Source organism: Moschus berezovskii, chromosome 13, assembly GCF_049115385.1.
Source record: "Moschus berezovskii isolate FMDL1 chromosome 13, NW_MosBer_1.0, whole genome shotgun sequence".
Taxonomy (NCBI): domain Eukaryota; kingdom Metazoa; phylum Chordata; class Mammalia; order Artiodactyla; family Moschidae; genus Moschus; species Moschus berezovskii.
In genome coordinates, this window is record NC_142472.1 from 71,756,782 (window position 1) to 71,783,451 (window position 26,670).

A 26,670-nucleotide genomic window follows, 5' to 3' on the forward strand; every position below is an offset into this window, starting at 1 on the left:
GAGCTCAGAGCAGGTTTGGGGGGGCAAGACTGGGAATTCAGTTTTTGACATCTTTGAAACACATCAACTGGACGTCAACCAGGCTTCTGGATATTTAAGTTCAGAGTTCAAAAAAGGGCTGGAGCCTCATTTTTTTTTTTTAAACATTTAAAATTTTTTTGGCTGTTCTGGGTCTCCATTGTGGTGCATAGGCTCGTGGTCGCTGTGCAGTTTTCTCCAGTTGCAGTGCATGGGGGCTACTCTCTAGAAGCGGTACGAGGGCTTCACGTTGCAGTCTTCTCTTGCTGTAGGGCACGGGGTCTACGGCACGCAGGCTCAGTAATTGTGGTGCATGGGCTCAGCTGCCTTGTGGCAAGTGGGATCTTAGTTCCCCAGCCAGGGATCAAACCCGCGTCCCCCACTCGGGCAGGCAGATTCCCAACCACTGAGCCCCCAGGGAAGTCCCTACGGCTGCAGCTTCTGTTTGCTCTGACTGAAAAAAAACCCACATTTCAGGCTTGTAGAACCACACACAGGTCCCTACACGGGTCCCTGATGTTTTTCCCAGGTCTCTGCGCCTGCCTGTCTGTCTAAAGTGTTCTTACTCCCATCTTTTTCGTCTCAGCCTTCAAGACTTATGTCATATAGCATCTATTTATGAAACTCACATGATTATCATCTCCTGAATTACACTGTTTCCTTAAGTCACTGACGAAACTGAACTATATGATAGCTGGTCATTCAGCAAACTCCAAAAGGCTACACAATTTTAATGTCTTCTTTGGTAAGGAAAAAGCAGCTGTTTCATAACACAGCAGGTGACTTGCCTGATCTGATCACCAGAAATCCTTAGAAACTTTTAAAGAAAATTAAGACCACAGAAAAATATTTTGGCAAAGAGCTGAGTAATTAGATTTTGTATTTTCCAAGTTCAGTAGTTATTTGAAGAAGATAAATTCTCAAAAAGACCTGTATTACATAATAAACTTTATAGGCTAAAAACAAAGAGGAACATCTGCCTGTGTTCCAAAGTTATTTACTGTTACAAAAAATTTTCATTTTGATTGTCATCCTTTCCCTTGCCCTGGGGAGGCATTGAAATTAGAAAAGTTATTGGACAAGAAAACTTGTCTCTGTTTCATTCCTAAGAGACAGACATCCGATCTAACTGAGAGTCGCGGGGCAGGGGAGTTTAAAAGATGTGAAATTGAGAGCTGATCCAGTTCAGTCAATGTGGATATTCAGAGGGGCTGTGGCTGCCAATTGGAAGTGTAAGTCCAACTACCAGTTCAATGCAGCTACAACCTTCTAAAATGTATGCACCATGAGGGCAGAGATTTGTTTTGTTCACTACTATTTCACATAGTTAAGTACAAGGTAAACTAAAAATGTGTAACTCAAGACTATATGGGGGAATGAACTACATTCAATATAAACTATAAAACAAGTACAATACATTTCTTCCAAGTTTAAAAAATTGTTGACTCTTTGAAAGTCACAAAATTTGAAGTACCAAGAATTTGCAATCATAACCTTTAAGTATAAGTTACAAAAGGGTAATAACTACGCCCAAAAGTGTGGAGGAGGGACACCAAAGCAAATCTCTAACAAGGTAATAGTTTAAAAATGTTCTTTGTAGATTAAGAAAAAAGGATGGTATTCTAGTAACTAGTTACACTTGCTTTTCAGTGTATAATATTTTAGACACACATTCATTATGGGAAAATTCAGTTCAGTTCAGTTCAGTTCAGTTGCTCAGTCGTGTCCGACTCTCCGCGACCCCATCAATCACAGCACGCCAGGCCTCCCTGTCCATCACCAACTCCCGGAGTACACTCAAACTCATGTCCACAGAGTCGGTGATGCCATCCAGCCATCTCATTCTCCGTCGTCCCCTTCTCCTCCCGCCCCCAACCTTTCCCAGCATCAGAGTCTTTTCCAGTGAGTCAACTCGTCGCATGAGGTGGCCAAAGTATTGCAGTTTCAGCTTTAGCATCAGTCCCTCCAATGAACATCCAGGACTGATCTCCTTTAGAATGGACTGGTCTTGGATCTCCTTGCAGTACAAGGGACTCTCAAGAGTCTTCTCCAGCACCACAGTTCAAAAGCATCGATTCTTCGGCGATCAGCTTTCTTCACAGTCCAACTCTCACATCCATACATGACCACGGGAAAAACCATTGCCTTGACTAGACGGACCTTGGTTGGCAAAGTAATGTCTCTGCTTTTTAATATACTATCAAGGTTGGTCATAACTTTCCTTCCAAGGAGCAAGCGTCTTTTAATTTCATGGCTGCAATCAGCATCTGCAGTGATTCTGGAGCCCAAAAAAACAAAGTCTGACACTGTTTCCACTGTTTTTCCATCTATTTCCCATGAAGTGATGGGACCAGATGCCATGATCTTTGTTTTCTGAATGTTGAGCTTCAAGCCATTAGGGCCCTTGAAAATAAAATGGTGCTGAGATCTTGTAACATGTCTTTAGAGAATCAAGATTTACAAGGACAACTAGAAAAAGACATTTAAAAATTTTGATTCCAGGTTATAGTAACAAAGTAGCTTAATACAACCCAAATTAACAGCCTAGGTTCTGAAAGTTCCCTTACTGAAAAAACTCTTTTTGAGTTTAATTTTGATATAACTGACATTGTATTAGTTTCAGTCAAGTGTATATACACTGGAAAAGGATCACCACAGTAAGTCTAACTTCCGACAGCAAACATAGTTGAAAGAATTTTTTTTTTCTTGCGATGAGATCTTTTGGGATCTCTTCTCTCAGCAACTTTCAAATGTGCAATAAACTATTATTAACTATGTTCATTGGAGGGACTGATGCTAAAGCTGAAACTGCAATACTTTGGCCACCTCATGCGACGAGTTGACTCACTGGAAAAGACTCTGATGCTGGGAAAGGTTGGGGGTGGGAGGAGAAGGGGACGACAGAGAATGAGATGGCTGGATGGCATCACCGACTCTGTGGACATGAGTTTGAGTGAACTCCGGGAGTTGGTGACGGACAGGGAGGCCTGGTGTGCTGTGATTCATGGGGTCGCGGAGAGTCGGACACGACTGAGCGACTGAACTGAACTATAGTCAGCACGCTGCCCACGACATCCTCATGACTTACTTATTTTGTAACTAAAAATTTGTTCTTGATTTTAAAAACAAACAAGCTTTGAAGAAATCACTTACAACAATAACCATTGTTTTCAGGCAGTCAATAGGCAATCTAATATATGTATTTCAATTCTAAAAAAATAAAAACAAAAATACACCAGGTATCGTTTTAAAAGTTAAAAAACACCAACCTCTTTAACCTCATGTAGTTTTCATTGGCAGCAGGTCGGCATTCAGCTCTTTGTACCACTATTCCTTCCAGTGAAAGCTTATCTTGAATGGAAAGAAAAAAAAAATGTAGTTAGATAACATTTATCATTTTCAAGACTGTATTTTGACATACTAAACACAGTAACAGTGATCACAGTCAAATATAGTCAATAATATAAATCACGGAAAGAAAAGGAATATTTTTAAGTTTATAGTGGTATCACTGATCAAAATAGCAAAAAAACTTATTCATATAGCTAGTAAAAAATTAGGCTCCTGTCAGGTTTATTTACAGACTGCTGCAGCCCCTTGCCAATAACAGCTTTTATACACTTACCTCTTTCTAAAGAGAGTGGCTTAAGAGGGCATAAAATCAAATAAAAATTGAAGGGTGTACAGGCTATATCATCTTTGAAGGATGTACAGAGAAGTAACTTCTGAAAACACAGTCTAAAGCACTAAATCAAAGGTACATACATACACATATTTGAATGTGTTACGCACACATACATATGCAAAAAACAAAATTCTAGAATACACTGTGAGTAGAACAGCTAGCCTAAAAAAAGCTGTGAAACTAGTCAGGTTCTTGCCTAGGTTATATAGAATACCAATTCTGCATGCCAGTTGCTCTAACTTTTATTTTTCAGCAAAATGATTAATATGGGTGTGGCCAAACTAGAGCTTTTAAATGCTATGAATATTTGTCCAAACAGAAGGAAAAATTTTCCCACTATTACTAAGAATTCTTACGGTGACCCCGACACAATATTCAAGAGAAACAAAAGTTAGCACCTACTGTTGTGTGCCTACTAGGCACCAAGTCACTTTAGATCTCATCTTACTTGATAATGCATATATGACTGACCCACAATGGCACCAGATTAGTGCTGTCTGGAAATGGATGACTATGGTTAGGAACAGTTATGGTTCAATCATATTTCTAAGAGAATTCACCCAAGTATCCAGGAGAGATTCAGGAACTCCTTTGGCTCCTCAGCAATGCATTTATGATCCATCTTTTGAGGGTCAATGACCTCATACATTCCACAAACATTAACTAAATGCCTACCATGTGAAGGGAACCATCCAGGCACTGCAGAATCGAAAATGACTGAGATACAGTACTGTCTTCAAGAAGCATACTGGGCGAACAGACATACTGACCAAAACATAAAATGCAGATGGAACCACGCCCACATGATTTATATGAGAAAAATTTTCTGGACTTTCCTGGTGGTCTTGTTCAGAATCCACCTGCCAATGCAGGGGACGTTGGTTTGATCCCCGGTCTGGGAAGATTCCACATGCCTCGAGGCAACTAAGCCCATGCGCCACAGCTACCGAGCCCACACGCTCTCGAGCCCTAGTGCCGCAACTGCTGAACCTGAGAGCCACAGCTAACGAAGCCCGGGCTCCATAACAAGAGAAGCCACCACAATGAGAGGCCCAAGCATTGTAACTAGAGAGCAGCCCGCACACAGCAACAGAGATCCAGCATATCCATAAATGTGGTCTTTCACACACCAAAAATTTTACAGTGACCTTTTATGATTTTGTCTCCAAAATCCTGGAACTCCTTATTACAGCCCCTAAGTACTGCAAACACACAGTAGTAATTCAATAGTTCGATGCAACATAAGCACAAACCTCAAGGTACAGGCTGACAGATGACTGCAAAGAGTGATGATGAGAAGCATGTCTACCTTATACCAAAATATGGCAGGAAGGGAACAATAAGCAGGCTGAAATAATTTTATATTAAATTTAAATTCTAAAAGTAATTTCCTCTTACTAATGAATTTACTAAGATTAAAATTTTAATTTTCTTAAAGCAAAAACAAATCTTATATTCGAGCATGCCCCTCCACTGAAGCTGAAAATTCAAGCTAAAACGATTCTTGTCATAACAATCACAAGATTTGGGAACGACTCCAATCTACAGGCCTTAAATGCATGAGAAAAGCTCACTACTGAAACATAAATTAATCCTTTTTTAAAAATGAAATAAATCTAGAACACTGTCTCCAAAGATAATTTAGTTACATACCCATGTGTTTACTAATGTTGAATACTAAAAAGCTACCTTTCAATACCATCTGTGAATATTCCACACTTATTTAGCAGTACCTACTCCTGGGGTCGCGGAGAGTCGGACACGACTGAGCGACTGAACTGAACTGAACTGAACTCCTGGGTGGGGGCTTTCCTGGTAGCTCAGTTGATAAAGAATCTGCCTGCAAAGCAGGAAACCCTGGTTCAATTCCTGAGTCGGGAAGATCCTCTGGAGAAGGAAGAGTCTACCCACTCCAGTATTCTTGGGCTTCCCTGGTGGCTCAGCTGGTAAAGAATCTGCCTGTAATGTGGGAGACCTGGGTTCACAAGATCCCCTGGAAAAGGGAAAGGCTACCCACTCCAGTATTCTTGCCTGGAGAATCCCCATGGACAGAGGGGCCTGGCAGGCTACGGTCCATGGGGTAGCCAAGAGTCGGAAGGGACTGAGCGACTAAGCACAGCACAGCACTCTCGGGTGGACAGGGTGAATTTAATTTTTATTTAAAAGTTTCTGCTGAAGACGTTTCACACTTATAACACCTGAAAGAGTAACAGGCATCTAAAGCACCTACCCGCTTTAACCTGGCCACCACTCATCATCACTCTTCTCCAACAAGGTCACTCAAAGCAGGAAAATTCACTTCCCCAAATCATGAGTTCCTATCCATCATATTCTCTTTTCAAATCTAAAATAGCTTCTTAAGTGAAAGGAAAAGTCTTCATCAGCAGCAATGAAAATTTCCATCAACTGGCTGCTCTTAAATAAGGCCACATCTCTGTTTACTCTTTGCCCGTTCCCCTCTCTTCCAAAATAAAATTTAAAAAACCAATTTACTTATAATACAGCCCCCTAAGCAAGACATAAACCCATCACACACTTTTAAACCTCACAGGAACATGCTTTCATTTTTTTTTTCACTAAACTGTGCTGCTTCTCTAAAGCACTGCTTCAGATTCCAGGGGAAGCTATTACATGTTGCACGTTAAGACAGCTGACAGCACTCCCTTGTACACCACTGCTGTTAATTACAGATCATATTCATTAATACAGGAACCTTGACTTAAAACTACTTTGTTGGCTCAGTTTGAAAGACTGTAAATACTTGAAAAATGAGCTTTTTTCCATATATTTGTCAAATATTCACTGAGTGCCTTTTATGTAAAAGATAATGCAAACCTATCAGGAATAACACAGAAATATGAAAGTTGGCTCCTGCCCTCAAGGAGCAGAGCCTAGTGCAGCCATTCAGAAATGTGAGGATCCAAAAGAACTTTCTATGTGGATTTTATCTATTGATATTGACCATACTAGAAATGAAAACTGAAAAATGCTTAGAAATCAGAGTGAAAAAGGCAAAAACACCTGATATCATTAGGAAAATAGTTTTGATTTCCCAGGCCCCTGGAAAGTGTCTCAGGGACCCGTACTCTACCCAGTGGCTTCCAGATTACTTTCTGGGAGCTTGCTGGTATGAGACAGGTATATAAACTACTCTAACACACTAGGAGCACTTCTGCTAGGCCTCCACTTAACCCACTTCTAGATTACCAAGGCTCTCAATTTCCCTCTTAAGTATGGTGACAGATGCCCAGAGCTTGCTATAGACTAGTGGGTAGTAGGTTAATCTCTATTACTCCCACACACTTCTGCTCAGGTTATGCTAGAACTTGTTTATGCTAGTTTTACTGTTAGTAATTATGTGATTTGATTGTATATTACATAATCCTATTAATTATGAGTATGGGGGAGGGAGACTATGAAAACTAAGTCTAATGCTTTGTAAGATGTGATATGGGCTTTCCTGGTGGCCCAGTGATAAAGAATCCAACAGCAATGCAAGAGATGCGGATTTGATCCTGGGTTGGGAAGATCACCTGCAGAAGAAAATGGCAACCCACTCCAGTATTCTTGCCTGGAGAAACCCATGGACAGAGAAGTCTGACAGGCTACAGTCGACGGGGTCGCAAAGAGTTGGACATGACTGAGTAACTAAAGAACAGCAAGATGTGATATAAAGATAAGTTGCTAAAAACCTGTCAAATTAGGTCCTGGAGTGACAACTGGAGACTAGAAGAGAAACAAAGGTCTAGAAGGATTCTACATTTGTACTGTCTCACTGTGTCTCACTGTGACATTGTACGGGAGACAGGGCTCAAGACCATCCCCATGGAAAAGAAATGCAAAAAAGCAAAATGGCTGTCAGAGGAGGCCTTACATACAGCTGTGAAAAGAAGAGAAGCGAAAAGCAAAGGAGAAAAGGAAAGATATAAGCATCTGAATGCAGAGTTCCAAAGAATAGCTAGGAGAGATAAGAAAGCCTTCCTCATTGATCAATGCAAAGAAATAGAGGAAAACAACAGAATAGGAAAGACAAGAGATCTCTTCAAGAAAATTAGAGATACCAAGGGAACATTTCATGCAAAGATGGGCTTGATAAAGGACAGAATTGGTATGGACCTAACAGAAGCAGAAGATATTAAGAAGAGGTGGCAAGAATACACAGAAGAACTGTACAAAAAATATCTTCATGACCAAGATAATCACGATGGTGTGATCACTGACCTAGAGCCACACATCTTGGAATATGAAGTCAAGTTGGCCTTAGAGAGCATCACTACGAACAAAGCTAGTGGAGGTGATGGATGGAATTCCAGTTGAGCTATCTCAAATCCTGAAAGAGGATTCTGTGAAAGTGCTGCACTCAATCTGCCAGCAAATTGGGAAAACTCAGCAGTGGCCACAGGACTGGAAAAGGTCAGTCTTCATTCCAATCCCAAAGAAAGGCAATGCCAAAGAATGCTCAAACTACCGCACAATTGCACTCATCACACACGCTAGTAAAGTAATGCTCAAAATTCTCCAACCAGGCTTCAGCAATACGTGAACCGTGACTTCCAGATGTTCAAGCTGGTTTTAGAAAAGGCAGAGGAACCAGAGATCAAATTACCAACATCTGCTGGATCATGGAAAAAGCAAGAGAGTTCCAGAAAAACATCTGTTTCTGCTTTATTGACTATGCCAAAGCCTTTGACTGTGTGGATCACAATAAACTGTGGAAAATTCTGAAAGAGATGGTAATACCAGACCACCTGACCTGCCTCTTGAGAAATCTGTGTGCGTCAGGAAGCAACAGTTAGAACTGGACATGGAACAACAGACTGGTTCCAAATAGGAAAAAGTGTACGTCAAGGTTGTATATTGTCACCCTGCTTATTTAACTTATATGCAGAGTACATCATGAGGAACGCTGGGCTGGAAGAAGCACAAGCTGGAATCAAGATTGTCAGGAGAAATATCAATAATCTCAGATATGCAGATGACACCACCCTTATGGCAGAAAGTGAAGAGGAACTAAAAAGCCTCTTGATAAAAATGAAAGAGGAGAGTGAAAATGTTGCTTAAAGCTCAACATTCAGAAAACTAAGATCATGGCATCTGGTCCCATCACTTCATGGGAAATAGATGGGGAAACAGTGAAAACAGTGTCAGACTTTATTTTTCTTAGGCTCCAAAATCACTGCAGATGCTGATTGCAGCCATGAAATTAAAAGACGCTTACTCCTTGGAAGGAAAGTTATGACCAACCTAGATAGCACATTAAAAAGCAGAGACATTACTTTGCCAACCAGGGTCCGTCTAGTCAAGGCTATGGTTTTTCCAGTGGTCATGTATGGATGCGAGAGTTGGACTGTGAAGAAAGTTGATCGCTGAAGAATTGATGCTTTTGAACTGTGGTGCTGGAGAAGACTTTTGAGAGTCCCTTGGACTGCAAGGAGATCCAACCAGTCCATCCTAAGGGAGTTCAGTCCTGGGTGTTCACTGGAAGGACTGATGCTAAAGCTGAAATACTTTGGCTACCTCATGCGAAGAGTTGACTCATTGGAAAAGACCCTGATGCTGGGAGGGATTGGGGGCGGGAGGAGAAGGGGACAACAGAGAATGAGATGGCTGGATAGCATCACCAACTCGATGGACATAATTTGAGTGAACTCCGGGAGTTGGTGATGGACAGGGAGGCCTGGCGTGTTGCGATTCACGGGGTCGCAAAGAGTCAGGTACGACTGAGCAACTGAACTGAACTGTGTCCAAAGTCTTGCTCTTTTTTCAAGAAACCAAAATTAAAAATCTAAATTAATTACGGGTTTACTTTCCACAAGAAAGAGAGATCAGATAATCAGCATCCTACGCTGAGAGCAAAGGCCTTGTCCTACACGTACCTGGTGACTAAACGTGCATTTGTCGGTCTTAAAGTGTTTATGGCAGTAGGAATACATTCTATCATCACTTTATGATTCCTGACCTTTTAATTTAACTACTGGAAGGACGACTGGTCTTTCCATAGAGGCTGTGGGATTCTACTGTACTAAGTAGAATTTATTATGGTTCATGAGGGTTATCTTTCCTTAGGCCTGGCCTTTTGTTCAATTTTCTTTAGATTCTAGGAACTATTCCAGGACCTCTTCTAAATTTTCTCACCTCCCCCGCTTCTTGAGGTAGACTGGTTTGCTTACTGGTTTCTGCTCCTTGCATCCCAAAGAATCTTCGAGTATGAACACACACCTTTGTGATGGTATTTTATTGATCTATATACTGCCATCTAGTTTCAGAAAAAAGTTGAGAGAAAGTATTAAAGGCTAAGTTACACAAAGTGTATTCTTATAACAAGAATGGAAGCATCCCAGTTCTAAATCTGTCACTAAACAGTGTAGTTACTTCGCAGAAGTTACTTCACATCTCTGGGTCGCAGCATCCATATGCATAAGGAAGTCACTGGGATCTCTTCCAATTCTCTTTCTCCTAAATTAACAAAACAAAACTGGCCCTTCCCTCCAACTGGGGATGTTTTATTGTTTCATCAATATCTATTTTGTTTGCCCTAATACTTTCTAAAAGACCTAGATATAATTAAATTTTCTTTGAGTAGGAATTAGAGAAAAATGCTTTCTGGGAATGACAAAGAGAAAATGCTGAGAAGCTGTCCAGGACTTGAAAACACACAAACTTCTTTTCTAAGCTGGACCTTCCTACTCTTTCTCTCAATCTGACATATACTACTGTATGATGATGGAGAAGGAAATGGCAACCTATTTCAGTATTCCTGCCTGGAGAATCCCACAGAGGAGCCTGGCGGGCTATCGTCCATGGGGTCGCAAAGAGTCGAACACGACTGAGCGACTAACACACACACACACACACACACACACACAGTATGATGTGGAACCCAACAGAAACAACTGACTGGCACTTTTAAATTAAGGGCCTGGCTAGTCTAAACAAGCTAAAGTGACAGGTAAGCAGGAAGGCTGCCTATTAACACTGGCACGTTAAGTATTGAGAGCAGTGTGTTAACACAACGTTGGGCATCAGGAAGTTACAGGCATTCATTTCCACGAGACCACTCTGGATCCAGTTCAACATGGAGGCCTTTAAGAGCACTGCCAACTCAAGTTAAAACACAGACAAGCTTAGAGTCAAGATTCTGGGCTGATCCTTGAGGCCCTGAAGCTACTTCCCTGATTCTTCTTTGCCTTACACCTATGTCTGTCCTCTCCGGAAAAGGACTAAAGAAACAGTATTTCAAGAGATCAAGAGCATTTAAAAGGTAAACCACTGTTTAATATTCCTGCTAGTCTCCACTGTTCTCACTTAAAATCTTTTTCTAGCAGTTTCTGCCTGTGGTTAGGTTAAGGCCTTTTAATACAAGCTACTTGGCATCTTAACAAACCAGTTGGGCAAAGTTGCGATCCCTGTATTATTAAGGTGTTTCTAATTGTATTCAAATTTGTGAATTGATGTTCTGATCTATTTAATATTCAGGAATTTTAGGAATAAAAGGTCATACTCAGATTTCAGTAAGCCTACAGAGTCAGAATTTTATTACTTCAAAAGCAACAAAATGAGTAGCCATTTAAGTATTCCCCGAATTATGTTAGTGTTTTCTTGTAATGATATTCAAATTACAAACAAGCCTGAATAGCTGGGAAGTCCCAGTTTTAAATCAAATACTGAAACCATAATTTCAGGATTAGATTTAGGATTAGAAAACATCTCAGTTTCCTCATTCACAGTACTGCTCTTCAACTTCTCCCCTCTGGACTGGGAGAAAGAAGGTTTCTGTACATTCCTATACAAGGGATGTGGTAATGCTCACCAAAGAGTATCTGTGAATGACAAGACTGACTGCCCAGGAGAAGAAAGAAAAGTGTGACCTAAGGTACAAAATCAAAGACAGATGATTTAAATGTACAAAGGAGTCTGGATTGCTCTATGGGTCTACAAAGCCATAACAAACTTTTGATCAAAGAAATAACTGAGTGAACAACATTTTATAAATAAACATTTGTGTCTTAGTATTTATGAAGCAAGGTCACAAGTTATTTTTCCTCCTGCACTTCACAGTAAGTCTCCTTTTTTGCTTATTATACATAATTAATATACACAATATGTATAATTATATATATATGATTAATCAGTATAAATTCTCAAACACAGATATGGGTATGATATATATAAACAGACATGACCTCTAACCTAAAAGCTGCTTTCAAGAATAAGAGGTTGAATAAAACCCAGAAATAAAACTTTCACTTGAAAAAATGAAGTAATACTGTTTTATAATAATAAATGAAAAAGAAAATCATAATACTGAAATAGTCTGTTTTAGTAAAACCTTCATCAAAAGGTGCTATCCACTTGCACTAGAAATTAGACAGAATTCAAGAACAACAGCAACCGTGATTATATGAAGAGAAAAACAAATCCTTCCAGGAAAGATTAAGTGTCCAGGAGAAAAGGCTTTGACCACAGGGCTGCTGCACAGGTACATAGTGCCAAACATGGTGCAAGGTGTGATGAGAGGTTCAAAAGAAGAAAAATACAGACCCCTGTACTTAAGAAGGCCTGTAGCATAGTTGAGATACAACATTAACAAAATACTTAGAGACAATCTGATGACACATTTTTAATCACTGAATATGACTCAAGTTTCATTAATTTCATCCTCAATAACCCCAGTTCCCTTCACCATGTTTAGTAACAGTACTAATACCACACACTAGTTCTTTACAAATTTCAAGATACTTTAATAGGAAGTGATCCTTGTAACTACAGAGTAGAAATTATGCCCTCATCATTAACTCCTCTGAGGTAAGTTCGCTTTCCTGAGCTCAACAATTTCCTGAATATAGTAGTTCTTCAATACTGCTTGGTCCTAAGAATCACCTGGGGAGCTTTTTAAAAACTACAGGGTCCACTCTCAGAGCTTCTACCTTAATTGCATTGTGTGGGCAAGAGGTGTTTTTACACACTCACTAGACAACTCTAATATGCAGCAGGCAGGGCTGAGAACTGGTGCCCTGATACTTCTCTCCTCCTCTCCCCCAACACCTTCTCCTTTCCCTGTCTCTCTGTTAATTGAATTTTCTGGTGGTGTGGGGATAACAGCTTACAGAATTGCTCAAATATGCCATCAAATCTAAGATGCCATCAATTGTAATATTCACCATTATCTTATGTGCCACCAAAAAAAAAATACTAAGATGAAAATTTTACAAGTCAATGATTTTAAGACATACCCCCGATTGCAGAAATGTTAGATGTAAGAAAGTGTGCCATATGATAGAGTTCTCCATCCCCAATTTACAATCACTCTGCTCTCTGTAAGAAACTCCATGTCCTCCTGTGAACCATCATATCCTGTCCTGCTGGTTCAGGCCCCCACCTCCCCCCATCCCTTGACCATCTCATCACTAAAGAGAAGATGGTAACACGAGGGACAGTGGTAAGGGATAGCATTTGAGGGCAGAGACTCTTTTGGTCCCTGATTTCATAGCAATATTCACTTTACAATTTTTCAAAGTCATACCCCTCATTTTGAGATTGTAGACAATGATTATTAACTTAAAACATCTCCTTCTGAAAGAGAAGGCAAAATTCAGTTTTGCCAAAAAGCACTATAAAAATGAGTTCTCTACAATAATATAATTTCAGTGTTCATTTGATGGCTCATAGAAGTGCTTTGCTCATCTAGTTACAATAAAATTTTCCAGTGAATAATAATGCATAGTCTGCACTTCAAAAAAAAAAAAAAAAGAGCACACTCATTTTAAAAGAAACTCAAATGACTTTTGCTTAGAGAATTATAAAACACAGGTTTCCCTGCAACACTCATCTCCCAAAGTACATTTAAAATACGAATCAGCATGATTTGTAAAGTGTTTTCAAGATTGCCTCTGTAATGAAAAGCAAAGAAACAATGGAATGGAGCTCTGTCAGAGCTTCTCCTTTAGTCCGTCATTTTCATGTGTGCTCCTTTGATACAAAGCACTTTAATCTTTTCTGCACTCCTCAAGTGGGGTTTAAAAACTTGCTGAAGCAGCCAAGTTTCCTGGGCTTCTCTGAAGACTCAGTTCAATTCTGTAAAACACTTACAGGCTTATTCCTCTGAACAGAATTAGACATCCACACCACCATTCTGCCAGAAGCTACAGTGAATGAGTCCTAGGGGGACTTGATGCTCTGCACAGTTGGTGAGATACTGCGGTCAGTCAGCTCTCCAAGGTGGGTGAGACAGTGCTTATGCTGATGAAGCCCAGTACCAGACAACATCTAATGCAGAAAACTCATATTTCAAAACAAAACTAAAGTTTTGGCATTTAAACAGAATTAGGTTAACACAGAAAAATCCGTGATTCTTAAATTATGTTAATACATAACACTGTCTCCTTTATTTTTATTTTTCGACACCAAAAAGAAACTAACATAATTATAGCTGAATATCAAAATGAGTATTTCTCACATTCAATGCTATTAACAGGAGGCTATGAAAAACAAGAAACGCACACATTAAAAAAAAAAAAACTCAGCTTGTGAAAGGTATAGAAGGTCAAGCCAAAAAGTAATCACAGGACATGAAAGTCAGATGGCCAAAGGTTAGCCAGATTTTGGAAAATGAACAGATAAAGATATCACTGCAGATCAAGTAGATGAGTATCAAATTCAAGTGAAGAAGAAAGACCCAGATTAATAAGTCTCAAAAAATATGGAGAAGACACAGTGACAGATTTAAGTAACAATTAACAGCTCCTGCTCTTTCTGTAGCTGACTTCACTTTCTTAGTGTAACAACAAGAAATCATCTTTTTTAAAGAAAAAAAAAAAAAGGAATTAATGCATGTAGGTGAAAATAACCAAAAAGATTTGGAAGAGGCAGAGAATGAAGAACCAGAAACCCCATGCTTTTAAAAAGGCAGCTTCATCCCTTTTCCTTGAAAAGGAGTGTCTGAATTTCATAAAAGAGTGATCTGTTGAGTGTAGGGGAATTACCAAATCTTTTATCTTCTAACCAAGAGAGAGATCTTCTTGGTAAGGTTCCACTTCCTTATGGCAAAATATCTCTGGCATATTCTGTGTCAATCACATTGATGACAATGACCTCATTTCCCATCAAGAGTTGGCAGATAAGAATTCCCACTGGCCTGGAATAAGTTCTGCCTAACGCAGGCAGTGAAAGGTTAGCAGAAAGATTTTGCTAAAATTTGGTTAGGCACTGGGCCTAACCAATGAATATACTCGAAACAAGAACCTGTCAGTGACACTGTTTAAGTCCTCCAAGTTGTCTATCACCAACAGGAACACAAATTAGAAATGTTGGTGAGTGAGGATATGGAGAGAGGGAAACCTCATCTACTGCTGGGGGTAGGTAAACTGGTGCAGCCCTGTGGAAAACAGTATGGAGGGTTCTCAGAAACTAGAAACAGAGCTACTGTATGAATCAGCAATTCCACTTCTGAGTATATATTCAGAGAAAATTCTAACTTGAAAAGATATATACAAGGACCCCAATATTCACAGCAGCATTATTTACAATTGTGAAGGTATGGAAACAACATAAGGGTCCATCCCCATATGGATGGCTAGAGAAGATGTGGTGTGTGTGTGTATACATATGCGCAATGGAATACTACTCAGCCATAAAAAAGAATGAAACTTGGCCATGTGCAACACAACACGGGCAGACTTGCAACAACGTAGCACGGACTTATGCTAAGTGAAACCAGTCAGATGGAAAAAGACAAATACTGTATGATATCACTTGTATGCTAAATCTAAAAAACAAAACAAAAGTCAGATAACACAAAGTGCTGGAGAAAATGTGGGGAAACAGGAACCCACAGGCACTGCTGGTGCAAGAGTGCACCGTTAGAGCTCATCTTGGGAGTCATCTGGGAGTGCTAAGTGAAACTGAACGTCCCCAGCAAGCTCTCCCCTGGGTATCTACCACACAAGTTTCCACAGACACCTATAAGAGGACATGCTTTAAACTGTTCACCACAGCAAGGGACTGAGGCAGCCTGGGGGTCCACCACCAAGGAATCAAAAACAACACTCACTGAGTGTCTAGGTGTGAAATACTCTGTTATCCAGAGGTAGTGAAATAATCACGACGGCGTGATCACTCAGCTGGAGCCAGACATCATGGAATGTGAAGTCCAGTGGGCCTTAGAGAGCATCACTACGAACAAAGCTAGTGGAGGTGATGGAATTCCAGTTGAGCTATTTCAAATCCTGAAAGATGATGCTGTGAAAGCGCTGCACTCAATATGCCAGCAAATTCGGAAAACTCAGCAGCGGCCACCGGACTGGAAAAGGTCAGTCTTCATTCCAGTCCCAAAGAAAGGCAATGCCAAAGAATGCTCAAACTACTGCACAATTGCACTCATCTCACACGCTAGTAAAGTCATGCTCAAAATTCTCCAAGCCAGGCTTCAGCAATATGTGAACTGTGAACTTCTAGATGTTCAAGCAGGTTTTAGAAAAGGCAGAGGAACCAGAGATCAAATTGCCAACATCCGCTGGATCATGGAGAAAGCAAGAGAGTTCCAGAAAAACATCTATTTCTGCTTCATTGACTACGCCAAAGCCTTTGACTGTGTGGATCACAATAAACTGTGGAAAATTCTGAAAGAGATGGGAATCCCAGACCACCTGACCTGCCTCTTGAGAAACCTGTATGCAGGTCAGGAAGCAACAGTCAGAACTGTACATGGAACAACAGACTCCAAATAGGAAAAGGAGTACATCAAGGGTGTATATTGTCACCCTGCTTATTTAACTTATATGCAGAGTACATCATGAGGAACGCTGGGCTGGAAGAAGCACAAGCTGGGCTGGAAGAAGCACAAGCTGGAATCAAGATTGCCGGGAGAAATATCAATAGCCTCAGATATGCAGATGACACCACCCTTATGGCAGAAAGTGAAGAGGAACTAAAAAGCCTCTTGATGAAAATGAAAGAGGAGAGTGAAAAGGTTGGCTTGAAGCTCAACATTCAGAAAGCAAAGATCATGGCATCTGATCCCATCACTTCATGGGAAACAGATGGGGAAACAGTGGAAACAGTGTCAGACTTTATTTTTTTTAGGCTCCAAAATCACTGCAGATGCTGATTGCAGCCATGAAATTAAAAGACACTTACTCCTTGGAAGGAAAGTTATGACCAACCTAGATAGTATATTAAAAAGCAGAGACATTACTTTGCCAACAAAGGTCCATCTAGTCAAGGCTATGGTTTTTCCAGTGGTCATGTATGGATGTGAGAGTTGGACTGTGAAGAAAGCTGAGCACCGAAGAATTGATGCTTTTGAACTGTGGTGCTGGAGAAGACTCTTGAGAGTCCCTCGGACTGCAAGGAGATACAACCAGTCCATTCTAAAGGAGATCAATCCTGGGTGTTCATTGGAAGGACTGATGCTGAAGCTGAAACTCCAATACTTTGGCCACCTCATGCGAATAGTTGACTCACTGCAAAAGACTCATGCTGGGAGGGACTGGGGGCAGGAGGAGACGGGGACGACAGAGAATAAGATGGCTGGATGGTATCACCGACTCGATGGACATGAGTTTGAGTGAACTTCTGGAGTTGGTGATGGACAGGGAGGCCTGGCATGCTGTGATTCATGGGGTCGCAAAGAGTCGGACATGACTGAGCGACTGAACTGAAACAACAGCCACCTGAACTAATGCAAAAAACAGCTGAATTTAGGAAAAACAGATATATAGATGTATGTGAGAAAAGACATCTTCAGAGTTGACTAAAGGGCTCTTTTATATGTGTGATTACAGATGTCTATGATAGACACTTTAAAAAAATATATTTCTGCCTGCAAAGCATATGAAATCTTCAAGTCTAGTGGTCAAGTGGATTCAAACGAGCTCATTTTTGCTGTGTAGGTTAAGCCTTTCTGCTTAACCAATTAACTGATTACTTCCAGTCTGGATCTGCAGTGAGGCAGAGATGGTCACACAAACCCATGGATGTCTGCCTCAGAACAGTTATTGAATCACCATTTTCACAGTTTTCGGGCTGTGTGGAATTGACTGACTTGACTCTCCCCACCCTCCAGCCCCCCAAGCAAGTAAATATAAGCTTAGAATAGACTAAGAAGAAGACAACCTGGCTTTCTCCTCAGAAGCACATGCACCATAACAGTGTCAAGGAGCAACAAAAGCCCTGTGATTAATGTAAACTGCAATCATCTTGCTTCGATGGGGATGGAGTGGAGCAACGCAGAGAAGGCAGGGTCTCCTGGGTACCATTTTTCTTTCTTAAGACTGCAAGTTGGGAGCAACGGGACATTAAAAAAAAAAAAAGTCCTATAGATTCTTATCAGCTTCCAGTGAGGCACTAAGATGAGCCTTCTGTCACACTGAGGCTGCCCCGCCATGGGTGGCAAACACATCTCACATGTCAGGTTTGCAGAAGCCGAGAACGTCAGGGTGAGTCTAGAGTAAGAAAGGCAGTCCAGGCTTAGAGGCGCACAGTAGGGTGGTTCACGGCCACGGAGAGCCAGAAGGAAAAAAGACACACGCCAGTAGGTTTAAAAATCAGAAAGCAGAAGTGAGAGGTCAGCAGGTGAAAGGGGGCCCTGCCGGTGATGGCTGAAGAGGTCAGCGTCGTGCCTCAGGTCCCCACCTCGCCAGGCCCAGCCTCTAGCAGCACTAGCCCCAGGGCTCCCCCAGGAAGGCATAACAGTGTAAAATGCGGTGTAAAACAGTGTAAAATGCGGTGTAAAACAGTGTAAAAAGACCAAGGCTTACACAGAATTCAACTACCTCACTTTATCTAAACACACAAAGAAACTTTGAGCCCAGGCCCCACCACGATACTACAGCTGCGTGCTATTGATTCTGGTGTCCCATGAACACTGTAAACAACTGCTTGGTTGGGACCTATAGAATAAAAGTCAAATTAACCTAAGAACTTTTTTGAATGAGAAAAACTGGTTTAGGAAGCTTCACTGAAGTCTTCTCAATGGGCCTTACAGCTGCTAAAAAAACAATTAAGAATATCCACAAAAAACTTGGAAAAAAACAAAAAAGGTCTACCAATTACTTTCTTTCTTTTAAAAAAAGGGGTTACCACAAATGAATTTTTGAGGATTCTTTGGACTGGGATAGGTAGAATAGACGTTTATGTGACTGAAACAGGATTGCTACACCACCTGGGGTGGGCTTCCCTCATGGCTCAGTCGGTTGAAGAACCTACCTGCAATGCAGGAGACCCGGGTTTGAATCCTGGGTCAGGAAGATTCCCTGGAGAAGGAAATGGCAACCCACTCCTGTATTCTTGCCTGGAGAATCCAGGCAGTGGACAGAGGAGCCTGGCAGGCTACAGCACATGGGGTCCAAGAGTTGGTGACTAAACCATCATAAACTTCATTAAAAGAGGACTATACCTGTAAGTGAAACTGGCATGCCTTTGCTGGTTGTGCTATTATGTAGTTGCTGTTGCTGCTGCTAAGTTGCTTCAGTCGTGTCCGACTCTGTGTGACTCCGCAGACAGCAGCCCACTAGGCTCCTCTGTCCCTGGGATTCTCCAGGCAAGAACACTGGAGTGGGTTGCCATTACCTTCTCCAATGTGACTGCTACTCAGATGCATTTCAGTTCAGTCGCTCAGTTGTGTCCGACTCTTTGCAGATGCATTTACTACTAAGAAAAGAATTCCATTTTTAAAGTTGCGCCGCCCCCTCGCCCCAAACCTATTCCACATTTCAGAAAAAGTCATATCCATAGGTAAGACCTGATTCCCAAACCACAAAATCAACACACATGAAATTGTCAGAATATACCAGTAAACTTTTTTTAAATGATGCGGTGCTGAGAGGAAGCTTTAGTCTAAAGTGTTGGCTTACTATCAACAAGCTATAAAGTTCTAGATAAAACACTAAAAACTCTCCAGAATGCAATCTTCTCTGGCTCAATTTCATGGTCTCTAAGCAAAAGTGATGGAGAAGGAAATGGCAACCCACTCCAGTGTTCTTGCCTGGAGAATCCCAGGGACGGGGGAGCCTGGTGGGCTTCCGTCTATGGGGTCACACAGAGTCGGACACGACTGAAGTGACTTAGCAGCAGCAGCAGCAAGCAAAAGTGAAAGTTGCTTGGTCAGGTCTGACTCTTAGCGACCTCATGGACTATAGCCCCTGGCTCCTCTGTCCACGGAATTCTCCAGAAAAAATATTGCAGTGGGCAGCCATTCCTTTCTCCAGGGACTGAACCTGGGTCTCCTCCAATGCAGGCAGATTCTTTACCCTCTAAGCCACCAAGGAAGTCCTCTCAGCAAAAACTCAGCCCTAAAAATGTCATGCCTTTGATTTCTAGTTTAATTTCAATGAACTTTGATAAGCTCAATGACACATAAACGCTAAATTCAAACTGCTATAATTAAAAATCAATTTTTTTTTGTATCTGAAGAAAATCTAACACTGTTTCGAAAAAACGTGAGGCAAACATTTTTAGAAGAATCTCCACCAATAATACTCTTATCGAGTGAAAGTGAAAGTCACTCAGTTGTGTCTGACTCTTTGTGACCCCATGGACTATACAGTCCATGGAATTCTCTAGGCCAGAATACTGGAGTGGGTAGCCTTTCCCTTCTCCAGGGGATCTTCTCAACCCAGGAATCGAACCCAGGTCTCCCGCATTGCAGGCGGATTCTTTACCAGCTGAGCCACAAGTGAAGCCCACTTCTATCAAAGTTGAAAAATTTTAAATACCTTTAGTGTAATAAAAATGTAAATCAATTTGACAAAATCTAAAGTCTAATTCTGTAGATCCTCAGAATAATACAGCAGGTAGATCAGCCAAATAATAGTGCACTGGGGGCCAAGATCACATTCCTTACCAGTGGGTCTTTAAACTCTAGAAATGAAAACTCAGATCCCTAAAATGTTTTGGAAGGCAATTTACGAGGGAAGAAGGAAAAAAAAAGAAAGGGGGGGTGAAAAACACCATACTCACACTGTCGAGCTCAAAACAAAAGAAAAAAAGGCAACAGGCTTTGGTCTTTTCTCTCCCTTTTTGTGAGCACTGGGCGGGGGTGGTGGAGGTGGTGGTGGGGGGCGGACAGCAGCAGCAAAGGAAACCCAACTAATCTGGCCCATGACACTATTTTACAGCAGGCATTTTGAATCTGTCTCTCCGCTACCTTCTCGAGGGAGCACTCGTTCGTGCGCACACACACAAACACATAAACACACAGACACACGGTTACAGCATTTTCCACAGCAGTCCAAGTCTTTGTTTAGTATGTTTAGGGTGAAACAAGCTTATGAATTTTCCATAGGAAATCTTAACCGAAAAAAAAAAAAAATAGTGCAAAGCCTGTATATTTGACTTTTTTTACTTGTAGGGTAAAAAGCCAAAATAACATAACCTTGTTGAAAGACTTTAAGAAAATTTCTTCTCACTTACTGATTCCCCAAATCAGAATCACATGCAAATCCAATTAAACTTAAGTACAATGTCACAAGTAACAGGTTTAAGTATTCTCATTTGTGTCTCTAAAATGACACCACCACTGTGAAATGTGTGACTTTTTACAGGAGAGAAAATTCTATACACCTAGGTCCTTTCTCTTTGGGTTTCCTACTTATAATTTACTTTAAAACAGGATAGCAATTCCACATCTATTATTCTCTGAAAGGTGACAGTATTGTTCAATATTAAGCCTGATTAATAACTTAATTTTGACACTGAGAAGTGAATAAAAATTCACACTTAGCTGGAGAATTAAATATATATAACTGCTTAACTGCCCATAGGAAATTCAATTCACTGAGTAACCTTTATTTATGTCTAAGAATATCTATAAAACCTTTTCACAGCAGGTTCCTTCCCTGATACAGTTAAATGCAAATCATCTTTTTTCCCTCTTACTCCAGAAAGCTCCTGCATACATAGCTGATACGCCACCTACTGCAAAACCGAGCTGACAGCGCAGGCGATGCTGCCAGCATTTCCATTCCATCACCAGGCTGGGGCTGAATAAAGGCGTGTTTGTGTGGTAGTGTTTCTTTTTTAAAAATCTCAACGCCAAGAAGAACAAGCTGAAATAGCGTGTTCAAAAATGGAGCGTAAAATAAACAGAAGAGAAAAAGAAAAGGACTATGAAGGGAAACACAACAGCCTGGAAGATGCTGACCAGGGAAAGAACTGCAAATCCACTCTGATGACCCTCAACGTTGGTGGATACTTATACATCACTCAGAAACAAACACTGACCAAGTACCCAGACACTTTCCTTGAAGGTATAGTCAATGGAAAAATTCTCTGCCCGTTTGATGCCGATGGTCATTATTTCATAGACAGAGATGGGCTCCTCTTCAGGCATGTTCTAAACTTCCTACGAAATGGAGAACTTCTACTGCCCGAAGGGTTTCGAGAAAATCAACTACTTGCACAAGAAGCAGAATTCTTTCAGCTCAAGGGACTGGCAGAGGAAGTGAAGTCCAGGTGGGAAAAAGAACAGCTGACACCCAGGGAGACCACTTTCTTGGAAATAACAGATAACCATGATCGCTCACAAGGACTGAGAATCTTCTGTAATGCTCCGGATTTCATATCAAAAATAAAATCTCGCATTGTCCTGGTGTCCAAAAGCAGGCTGGATGGCTTTCCTGAGGAGTTTTCAATATCGTCAAATATCATTCAATTTAAATACTTCATAAAGTCTGAAAATGGCACTCGACTTGTACTGAAGGAAGACAACACCTTTGTCTGTACCTTGGAAACTCTTAAGTTTGAGGCCATAATGATGGCCTTAAAGTGTGGTTTTAGACTGCTGACAAGCCTGGACTGCTCCAAAGGGTCAATTGTTCACAGCGATGCACTTCATTTTATCAAGTAATTACCTGTGTCATGAACAAAGGCAACAAGCATGCAGCCAGCAAGCTTCGGAAAACCTCGGCATCAAAGGCATCCCAAATAACGTGCCCAACCAGCTCTGTACTCAAGAGTCCTGCTACTAATCAATTACTGTGAGCTAACGGTATGTAAATTCTATCGCTAAAGATGTCCTTCTCTAGGGTGTTCCTGCTGATCAGACTCGCACACTTAAAGTGAAAACAGTGATCTTCTACATACTGTAAATAAAGATGGAATGCTTTTGCTATTTATTTTTCCTTAAGCTGTCTTTCAATCAGAATGTCTTGGGTACTCGTACAATGAACAAGCATGTACATTATCTATCATTCTTTCAAGGAAAGGATAATAAAATATTTTAAGGGACTATGAGATTTTAAATCCTTTCTACTCATGGCAAAAATCTACAAAGAAACTGAACTGATAAAATTAACCATTGAGAGCAAGAGAAATGTGCAAATCTACTAAAACAGAGCTGTGGTGAAAGCAAAATGAGATTGTAAGCATTAAAGCTATGGATTTAATTTTTGATGGCAGGCACCAAAAGCTTGCTCATAGTTTCTGTATTTCATACTAGAATTATAGCTGGATTGATATACTGCTGAAAATTCCTAGAAAACTGCTTGCTGACAATAAAAAAAAATGAAAGCATGACTAACTTCTTTGCTTATAGTTAATAATTTATAGTAAAAAGTTACATGTGTCACTTTTAAAACAAATATGCCTGTTAATGACTTCATACAGTATTATGCATTGATGCAGTTTACTGGCAGGCTACAGGCTATAGTAACCCTGGCTGGATTTGCAAGGGACAAAAATCAGCCAATTCATTTCTTTGCAGAGTGAACTCCAATACAGCATGGGTAACTTATTCTCAATAGAGTATACAGTATTAGAATAATGAAGAGAGTTCATTTTCAGAATCATTCTAAATATCTCATGTTTCAAGCTCAAAAATAATACATGAGTAACACTAAACATTATTCCTATGAAAGAAGTTTATAGATCCTTTTCAGTACCTCTTTTGATGGTAAATCTCAGGCTCAGTGAGTTTGTGGTCATTTCTTCACTTCATGATAAACAAGAAGTTATTTTTAAAAATTAGGTTAGGGGAGAACATTTTTTTCCTCCCAAAGAACAGCTAAATCATTTATTTCTATGCCACTGATTTTCTTTGACTTCTAAGTACAAATAACAGCTTAATTCACTCCTTTAAAATTTAACCATTAAAACTGGTCATTAAATCTTGACTTTAATAAACTTCAACAAAATATTTCTGAAAATCTTAAGTGAGGTTACAGAAGTTAGCATCTATGCAAAAAGTTTGCTTACACATAAAAACTTAGGAGAGTTAATACTCATTCAGAGCTGTAACTGACTACCCATTACAATATCTAAGGTAATACAAAAGTTGGCTGGACATACTAAAAGAAATATTTTAAAACCTACTGTACAAAAAAGTCCTTTAAAAATCCACGTTAAAAAAAATCTCTACATCAACTGCATAATTTTTTTTGTATAACAAGAAAAAAAGTTTATATTATAACATCAAATTGTCCCTTATGTACTTAAAAATGGCTTAATCAGGATTCAAAAGAACTATGAAAACAGAAAAAAAAATACTAAAATCTATTTCATCAGTCACTATAACTGAACTGTCTACATACCTCTCCAGCTTATGAGGTGACTTTTCCTTGGCATTTGGACTTTGTAATGTAAAAAAAACCAAAACGGTAATCATTTAATGTCAAAGTAAGATTTCCTCTAACAAGGTTTCATTTCAGATAATAAAAATAGCCCTGACACATCTTTTTACAGGAGATACAGTTTGTACAAATCTCCTTACAAGTATTATAAGTGAGGCTTTTGCATCAGTTCACAAAAGAAAATTTAACTGTTATAACAAAATTTTATTGATGGAAACCATTACTTTAGGAAATCTGTCACTGATTTTTTTGAACATCTCTAAAAAATCATTTCTGAAGTGCATTTAATTCCTCCTTAAGCTTTTGATAAATCATAATATCCTAAAACATTTAGTAATCTAGAAGGAAATATGGCTAGATTGATTACTCTTGCAGAAATTTTCATAAATATATCTTCAAAATCACTTGCACTTCTATTTACATATTCAACTGTCTAAATATTGTAAGCACACATGAAATACCTAGCTTTTTAAATTTTTATTGAAATATTGGTCATTGACAATGTGGGGTTAGTTTCACGTGTACAGCAAAAATACCTGGTATTTAAACTTTACTACTTTAAAAAATACTGAGAAATACTTCCCATTCAAAAGACTCAAGTAATTGTACAAAGTGCCTACTATAAGTCGAGTGAAGTTGTCACATTTTTGTTTGCAATCAATGATGAACTTCTTCCTCAAATCTTTTCTCATTTTGTTCCAAAGAATAAATCACAAAGTGACTCTATCTTCTTTTTCAGAAGAAAGGTAATAAGATAACAGGTTACTGTACTTGCCATATGCCTAACATATATATGCGTGTGTTTGGAATTATATTACACGGTGGGTTCTAGCATTACCCTTAAAATATAAAAAACAAACACACAGCTTAAGGTATACTGTATTTCTAAAATGTATATGGCAGTGTGCAGAACAAAGGGAAATTCTTACACAAGTCTTCAGATGATACAGAAATGATGACTACTGTTCAGACTGAAGATCATGATACTAATTAAGCTTGTTTGGTTTTTTTTTTTTTTAAAGAAAAGTACTTATATTTCAAGTGCTATTTTTAAGATATTAAAAGGTAACATTAGTGTTTTATCACATGCCAGGTACCATGTTATGAACATATATTATCTCAGTTAATCCTTATGATAACCCTAAGAAAGATGAAGAAAGAGACTTAGAGGGCTAAGGGATCTGCTAAAATCCTACAGTTACTGAGACATCAAGGTGGAACAAGTATTTGATACCTAGTTACACCAGCTCCACAGACAGCAGGAACTATGCTTTTGCAGGCCACTTATCTCTTTAACACCTAGAACCTGGCATAGAGCAGGCATTCATGAAGCACATGCTAAACAAAGAATACCAAAATAGAGGTTTGCCTCACTTGATAAAATCTCACGATGCAGGTATTCTTAAAATGCTGAGTGAAAAATTGGATTTCAGGAAAGCAAATAATATTTTAAATGTCATGTCATGTCATTTAAAGAACATGAGATGAATCATCTCACAAGAATAAAGAATATACCAAATTTGTATATTGGCAAATCTAGATTTTCACATGTCATGTTTGCTGGAAAGAGGGGTTACTTTTTATGGCTTATAAAGTCCACAGAACTTACTATGAGGAAAAAATACAGGACAGTGAAACACATATGGGCTCTGGAGTCAGACTTGGGTTCAAATTCAATTAACTTCCCCTAATCTGCTTACATGACCATAAGCAAGATTCTTCACTTCTTTGAACTTCAACATCCTCACAGTAAAACAGATAGTAATGATCAGTTGATAGGGCATTTATACGGCTTAAATTAAATTCTAAATTACATGTAAAATCCCTGGGGAAAGAAATGGTAACCCACACCAGTATCCTTGCCCAGAAAATCTCCATGGACAAAGGACCCTGGCAGGCCACAGTCCACAGGGTCGCAGAGTTGGACACGACTGAGCAACTGAACAGCAACATGTAAGATACCTCACCCATCACAGACTTTCCATAGCCTGGTTATTATCTTATCCAGTGCAAAGGTACCTTCATGACAGAACCATGAATAACAGGCACAAAAATGCACATTTACATTAAATAGGCTTTCAACTTAGACATGAACAGAACAGAGAACTTTCAACAAATGCAAGCTTAATACTGTGTTGAATTCTATAAGATACAAGGCTCTACTTTAAATTGCTCCAGGCAAATGCAGTTTTCAACTTTATTAGTTTAAAAACACATATGGTAAATTTTTCTTAGGACATTTATCTCCTAGCTTCATACGCAAAATCTACAAGAGCAAAATAATCACTACAGCTGTTTATCAGCAATTTAAAATCAGTCAGGAATTACATGATATCACACTCTTAAAAGATACCCCTATCTAATAAATTATGATCAAATGCCTTAAGCTGCAATGGTATCAAT

The 26,670-nt window shown here is 39.7% G+C and overlaps 2 protein-coding genes across 2 annotated transcripts in view; one reads left to right on the plus strand and one right to left on the minus strand.

Moving 5' to 3' along the window:
* Positions 1-26,670, minus strand: part of GTF2F2 (general transcription factor IIF subunit 2) — a 150,389-nt gene that overhangs the window by 67,399 nt on the left and 56,320 nt on the right. The window contains exon 5 of the mRNA XM_055426057.2: positions 3,288-3,369. Within this exon, the coding sequence (XP_055282032.1) occupies positions 3,288-3,369 (82 nt within the window). The remainder of the gene's footprint in view (positions 1-3,287; positions 3,370-26,670) is intronic.
* On the plus strand, positions 21,768-22,547 carry KCTD4 (potassium channel tetramerization domain containing 4). The gene has a single exon (XM_055426056.2). It carries the CDS (start codon positions 21,768-21,770, stop codon positions 22,545-22,547), a length of 780 nt encoding a protein of 259 aa, XP_055282031.1.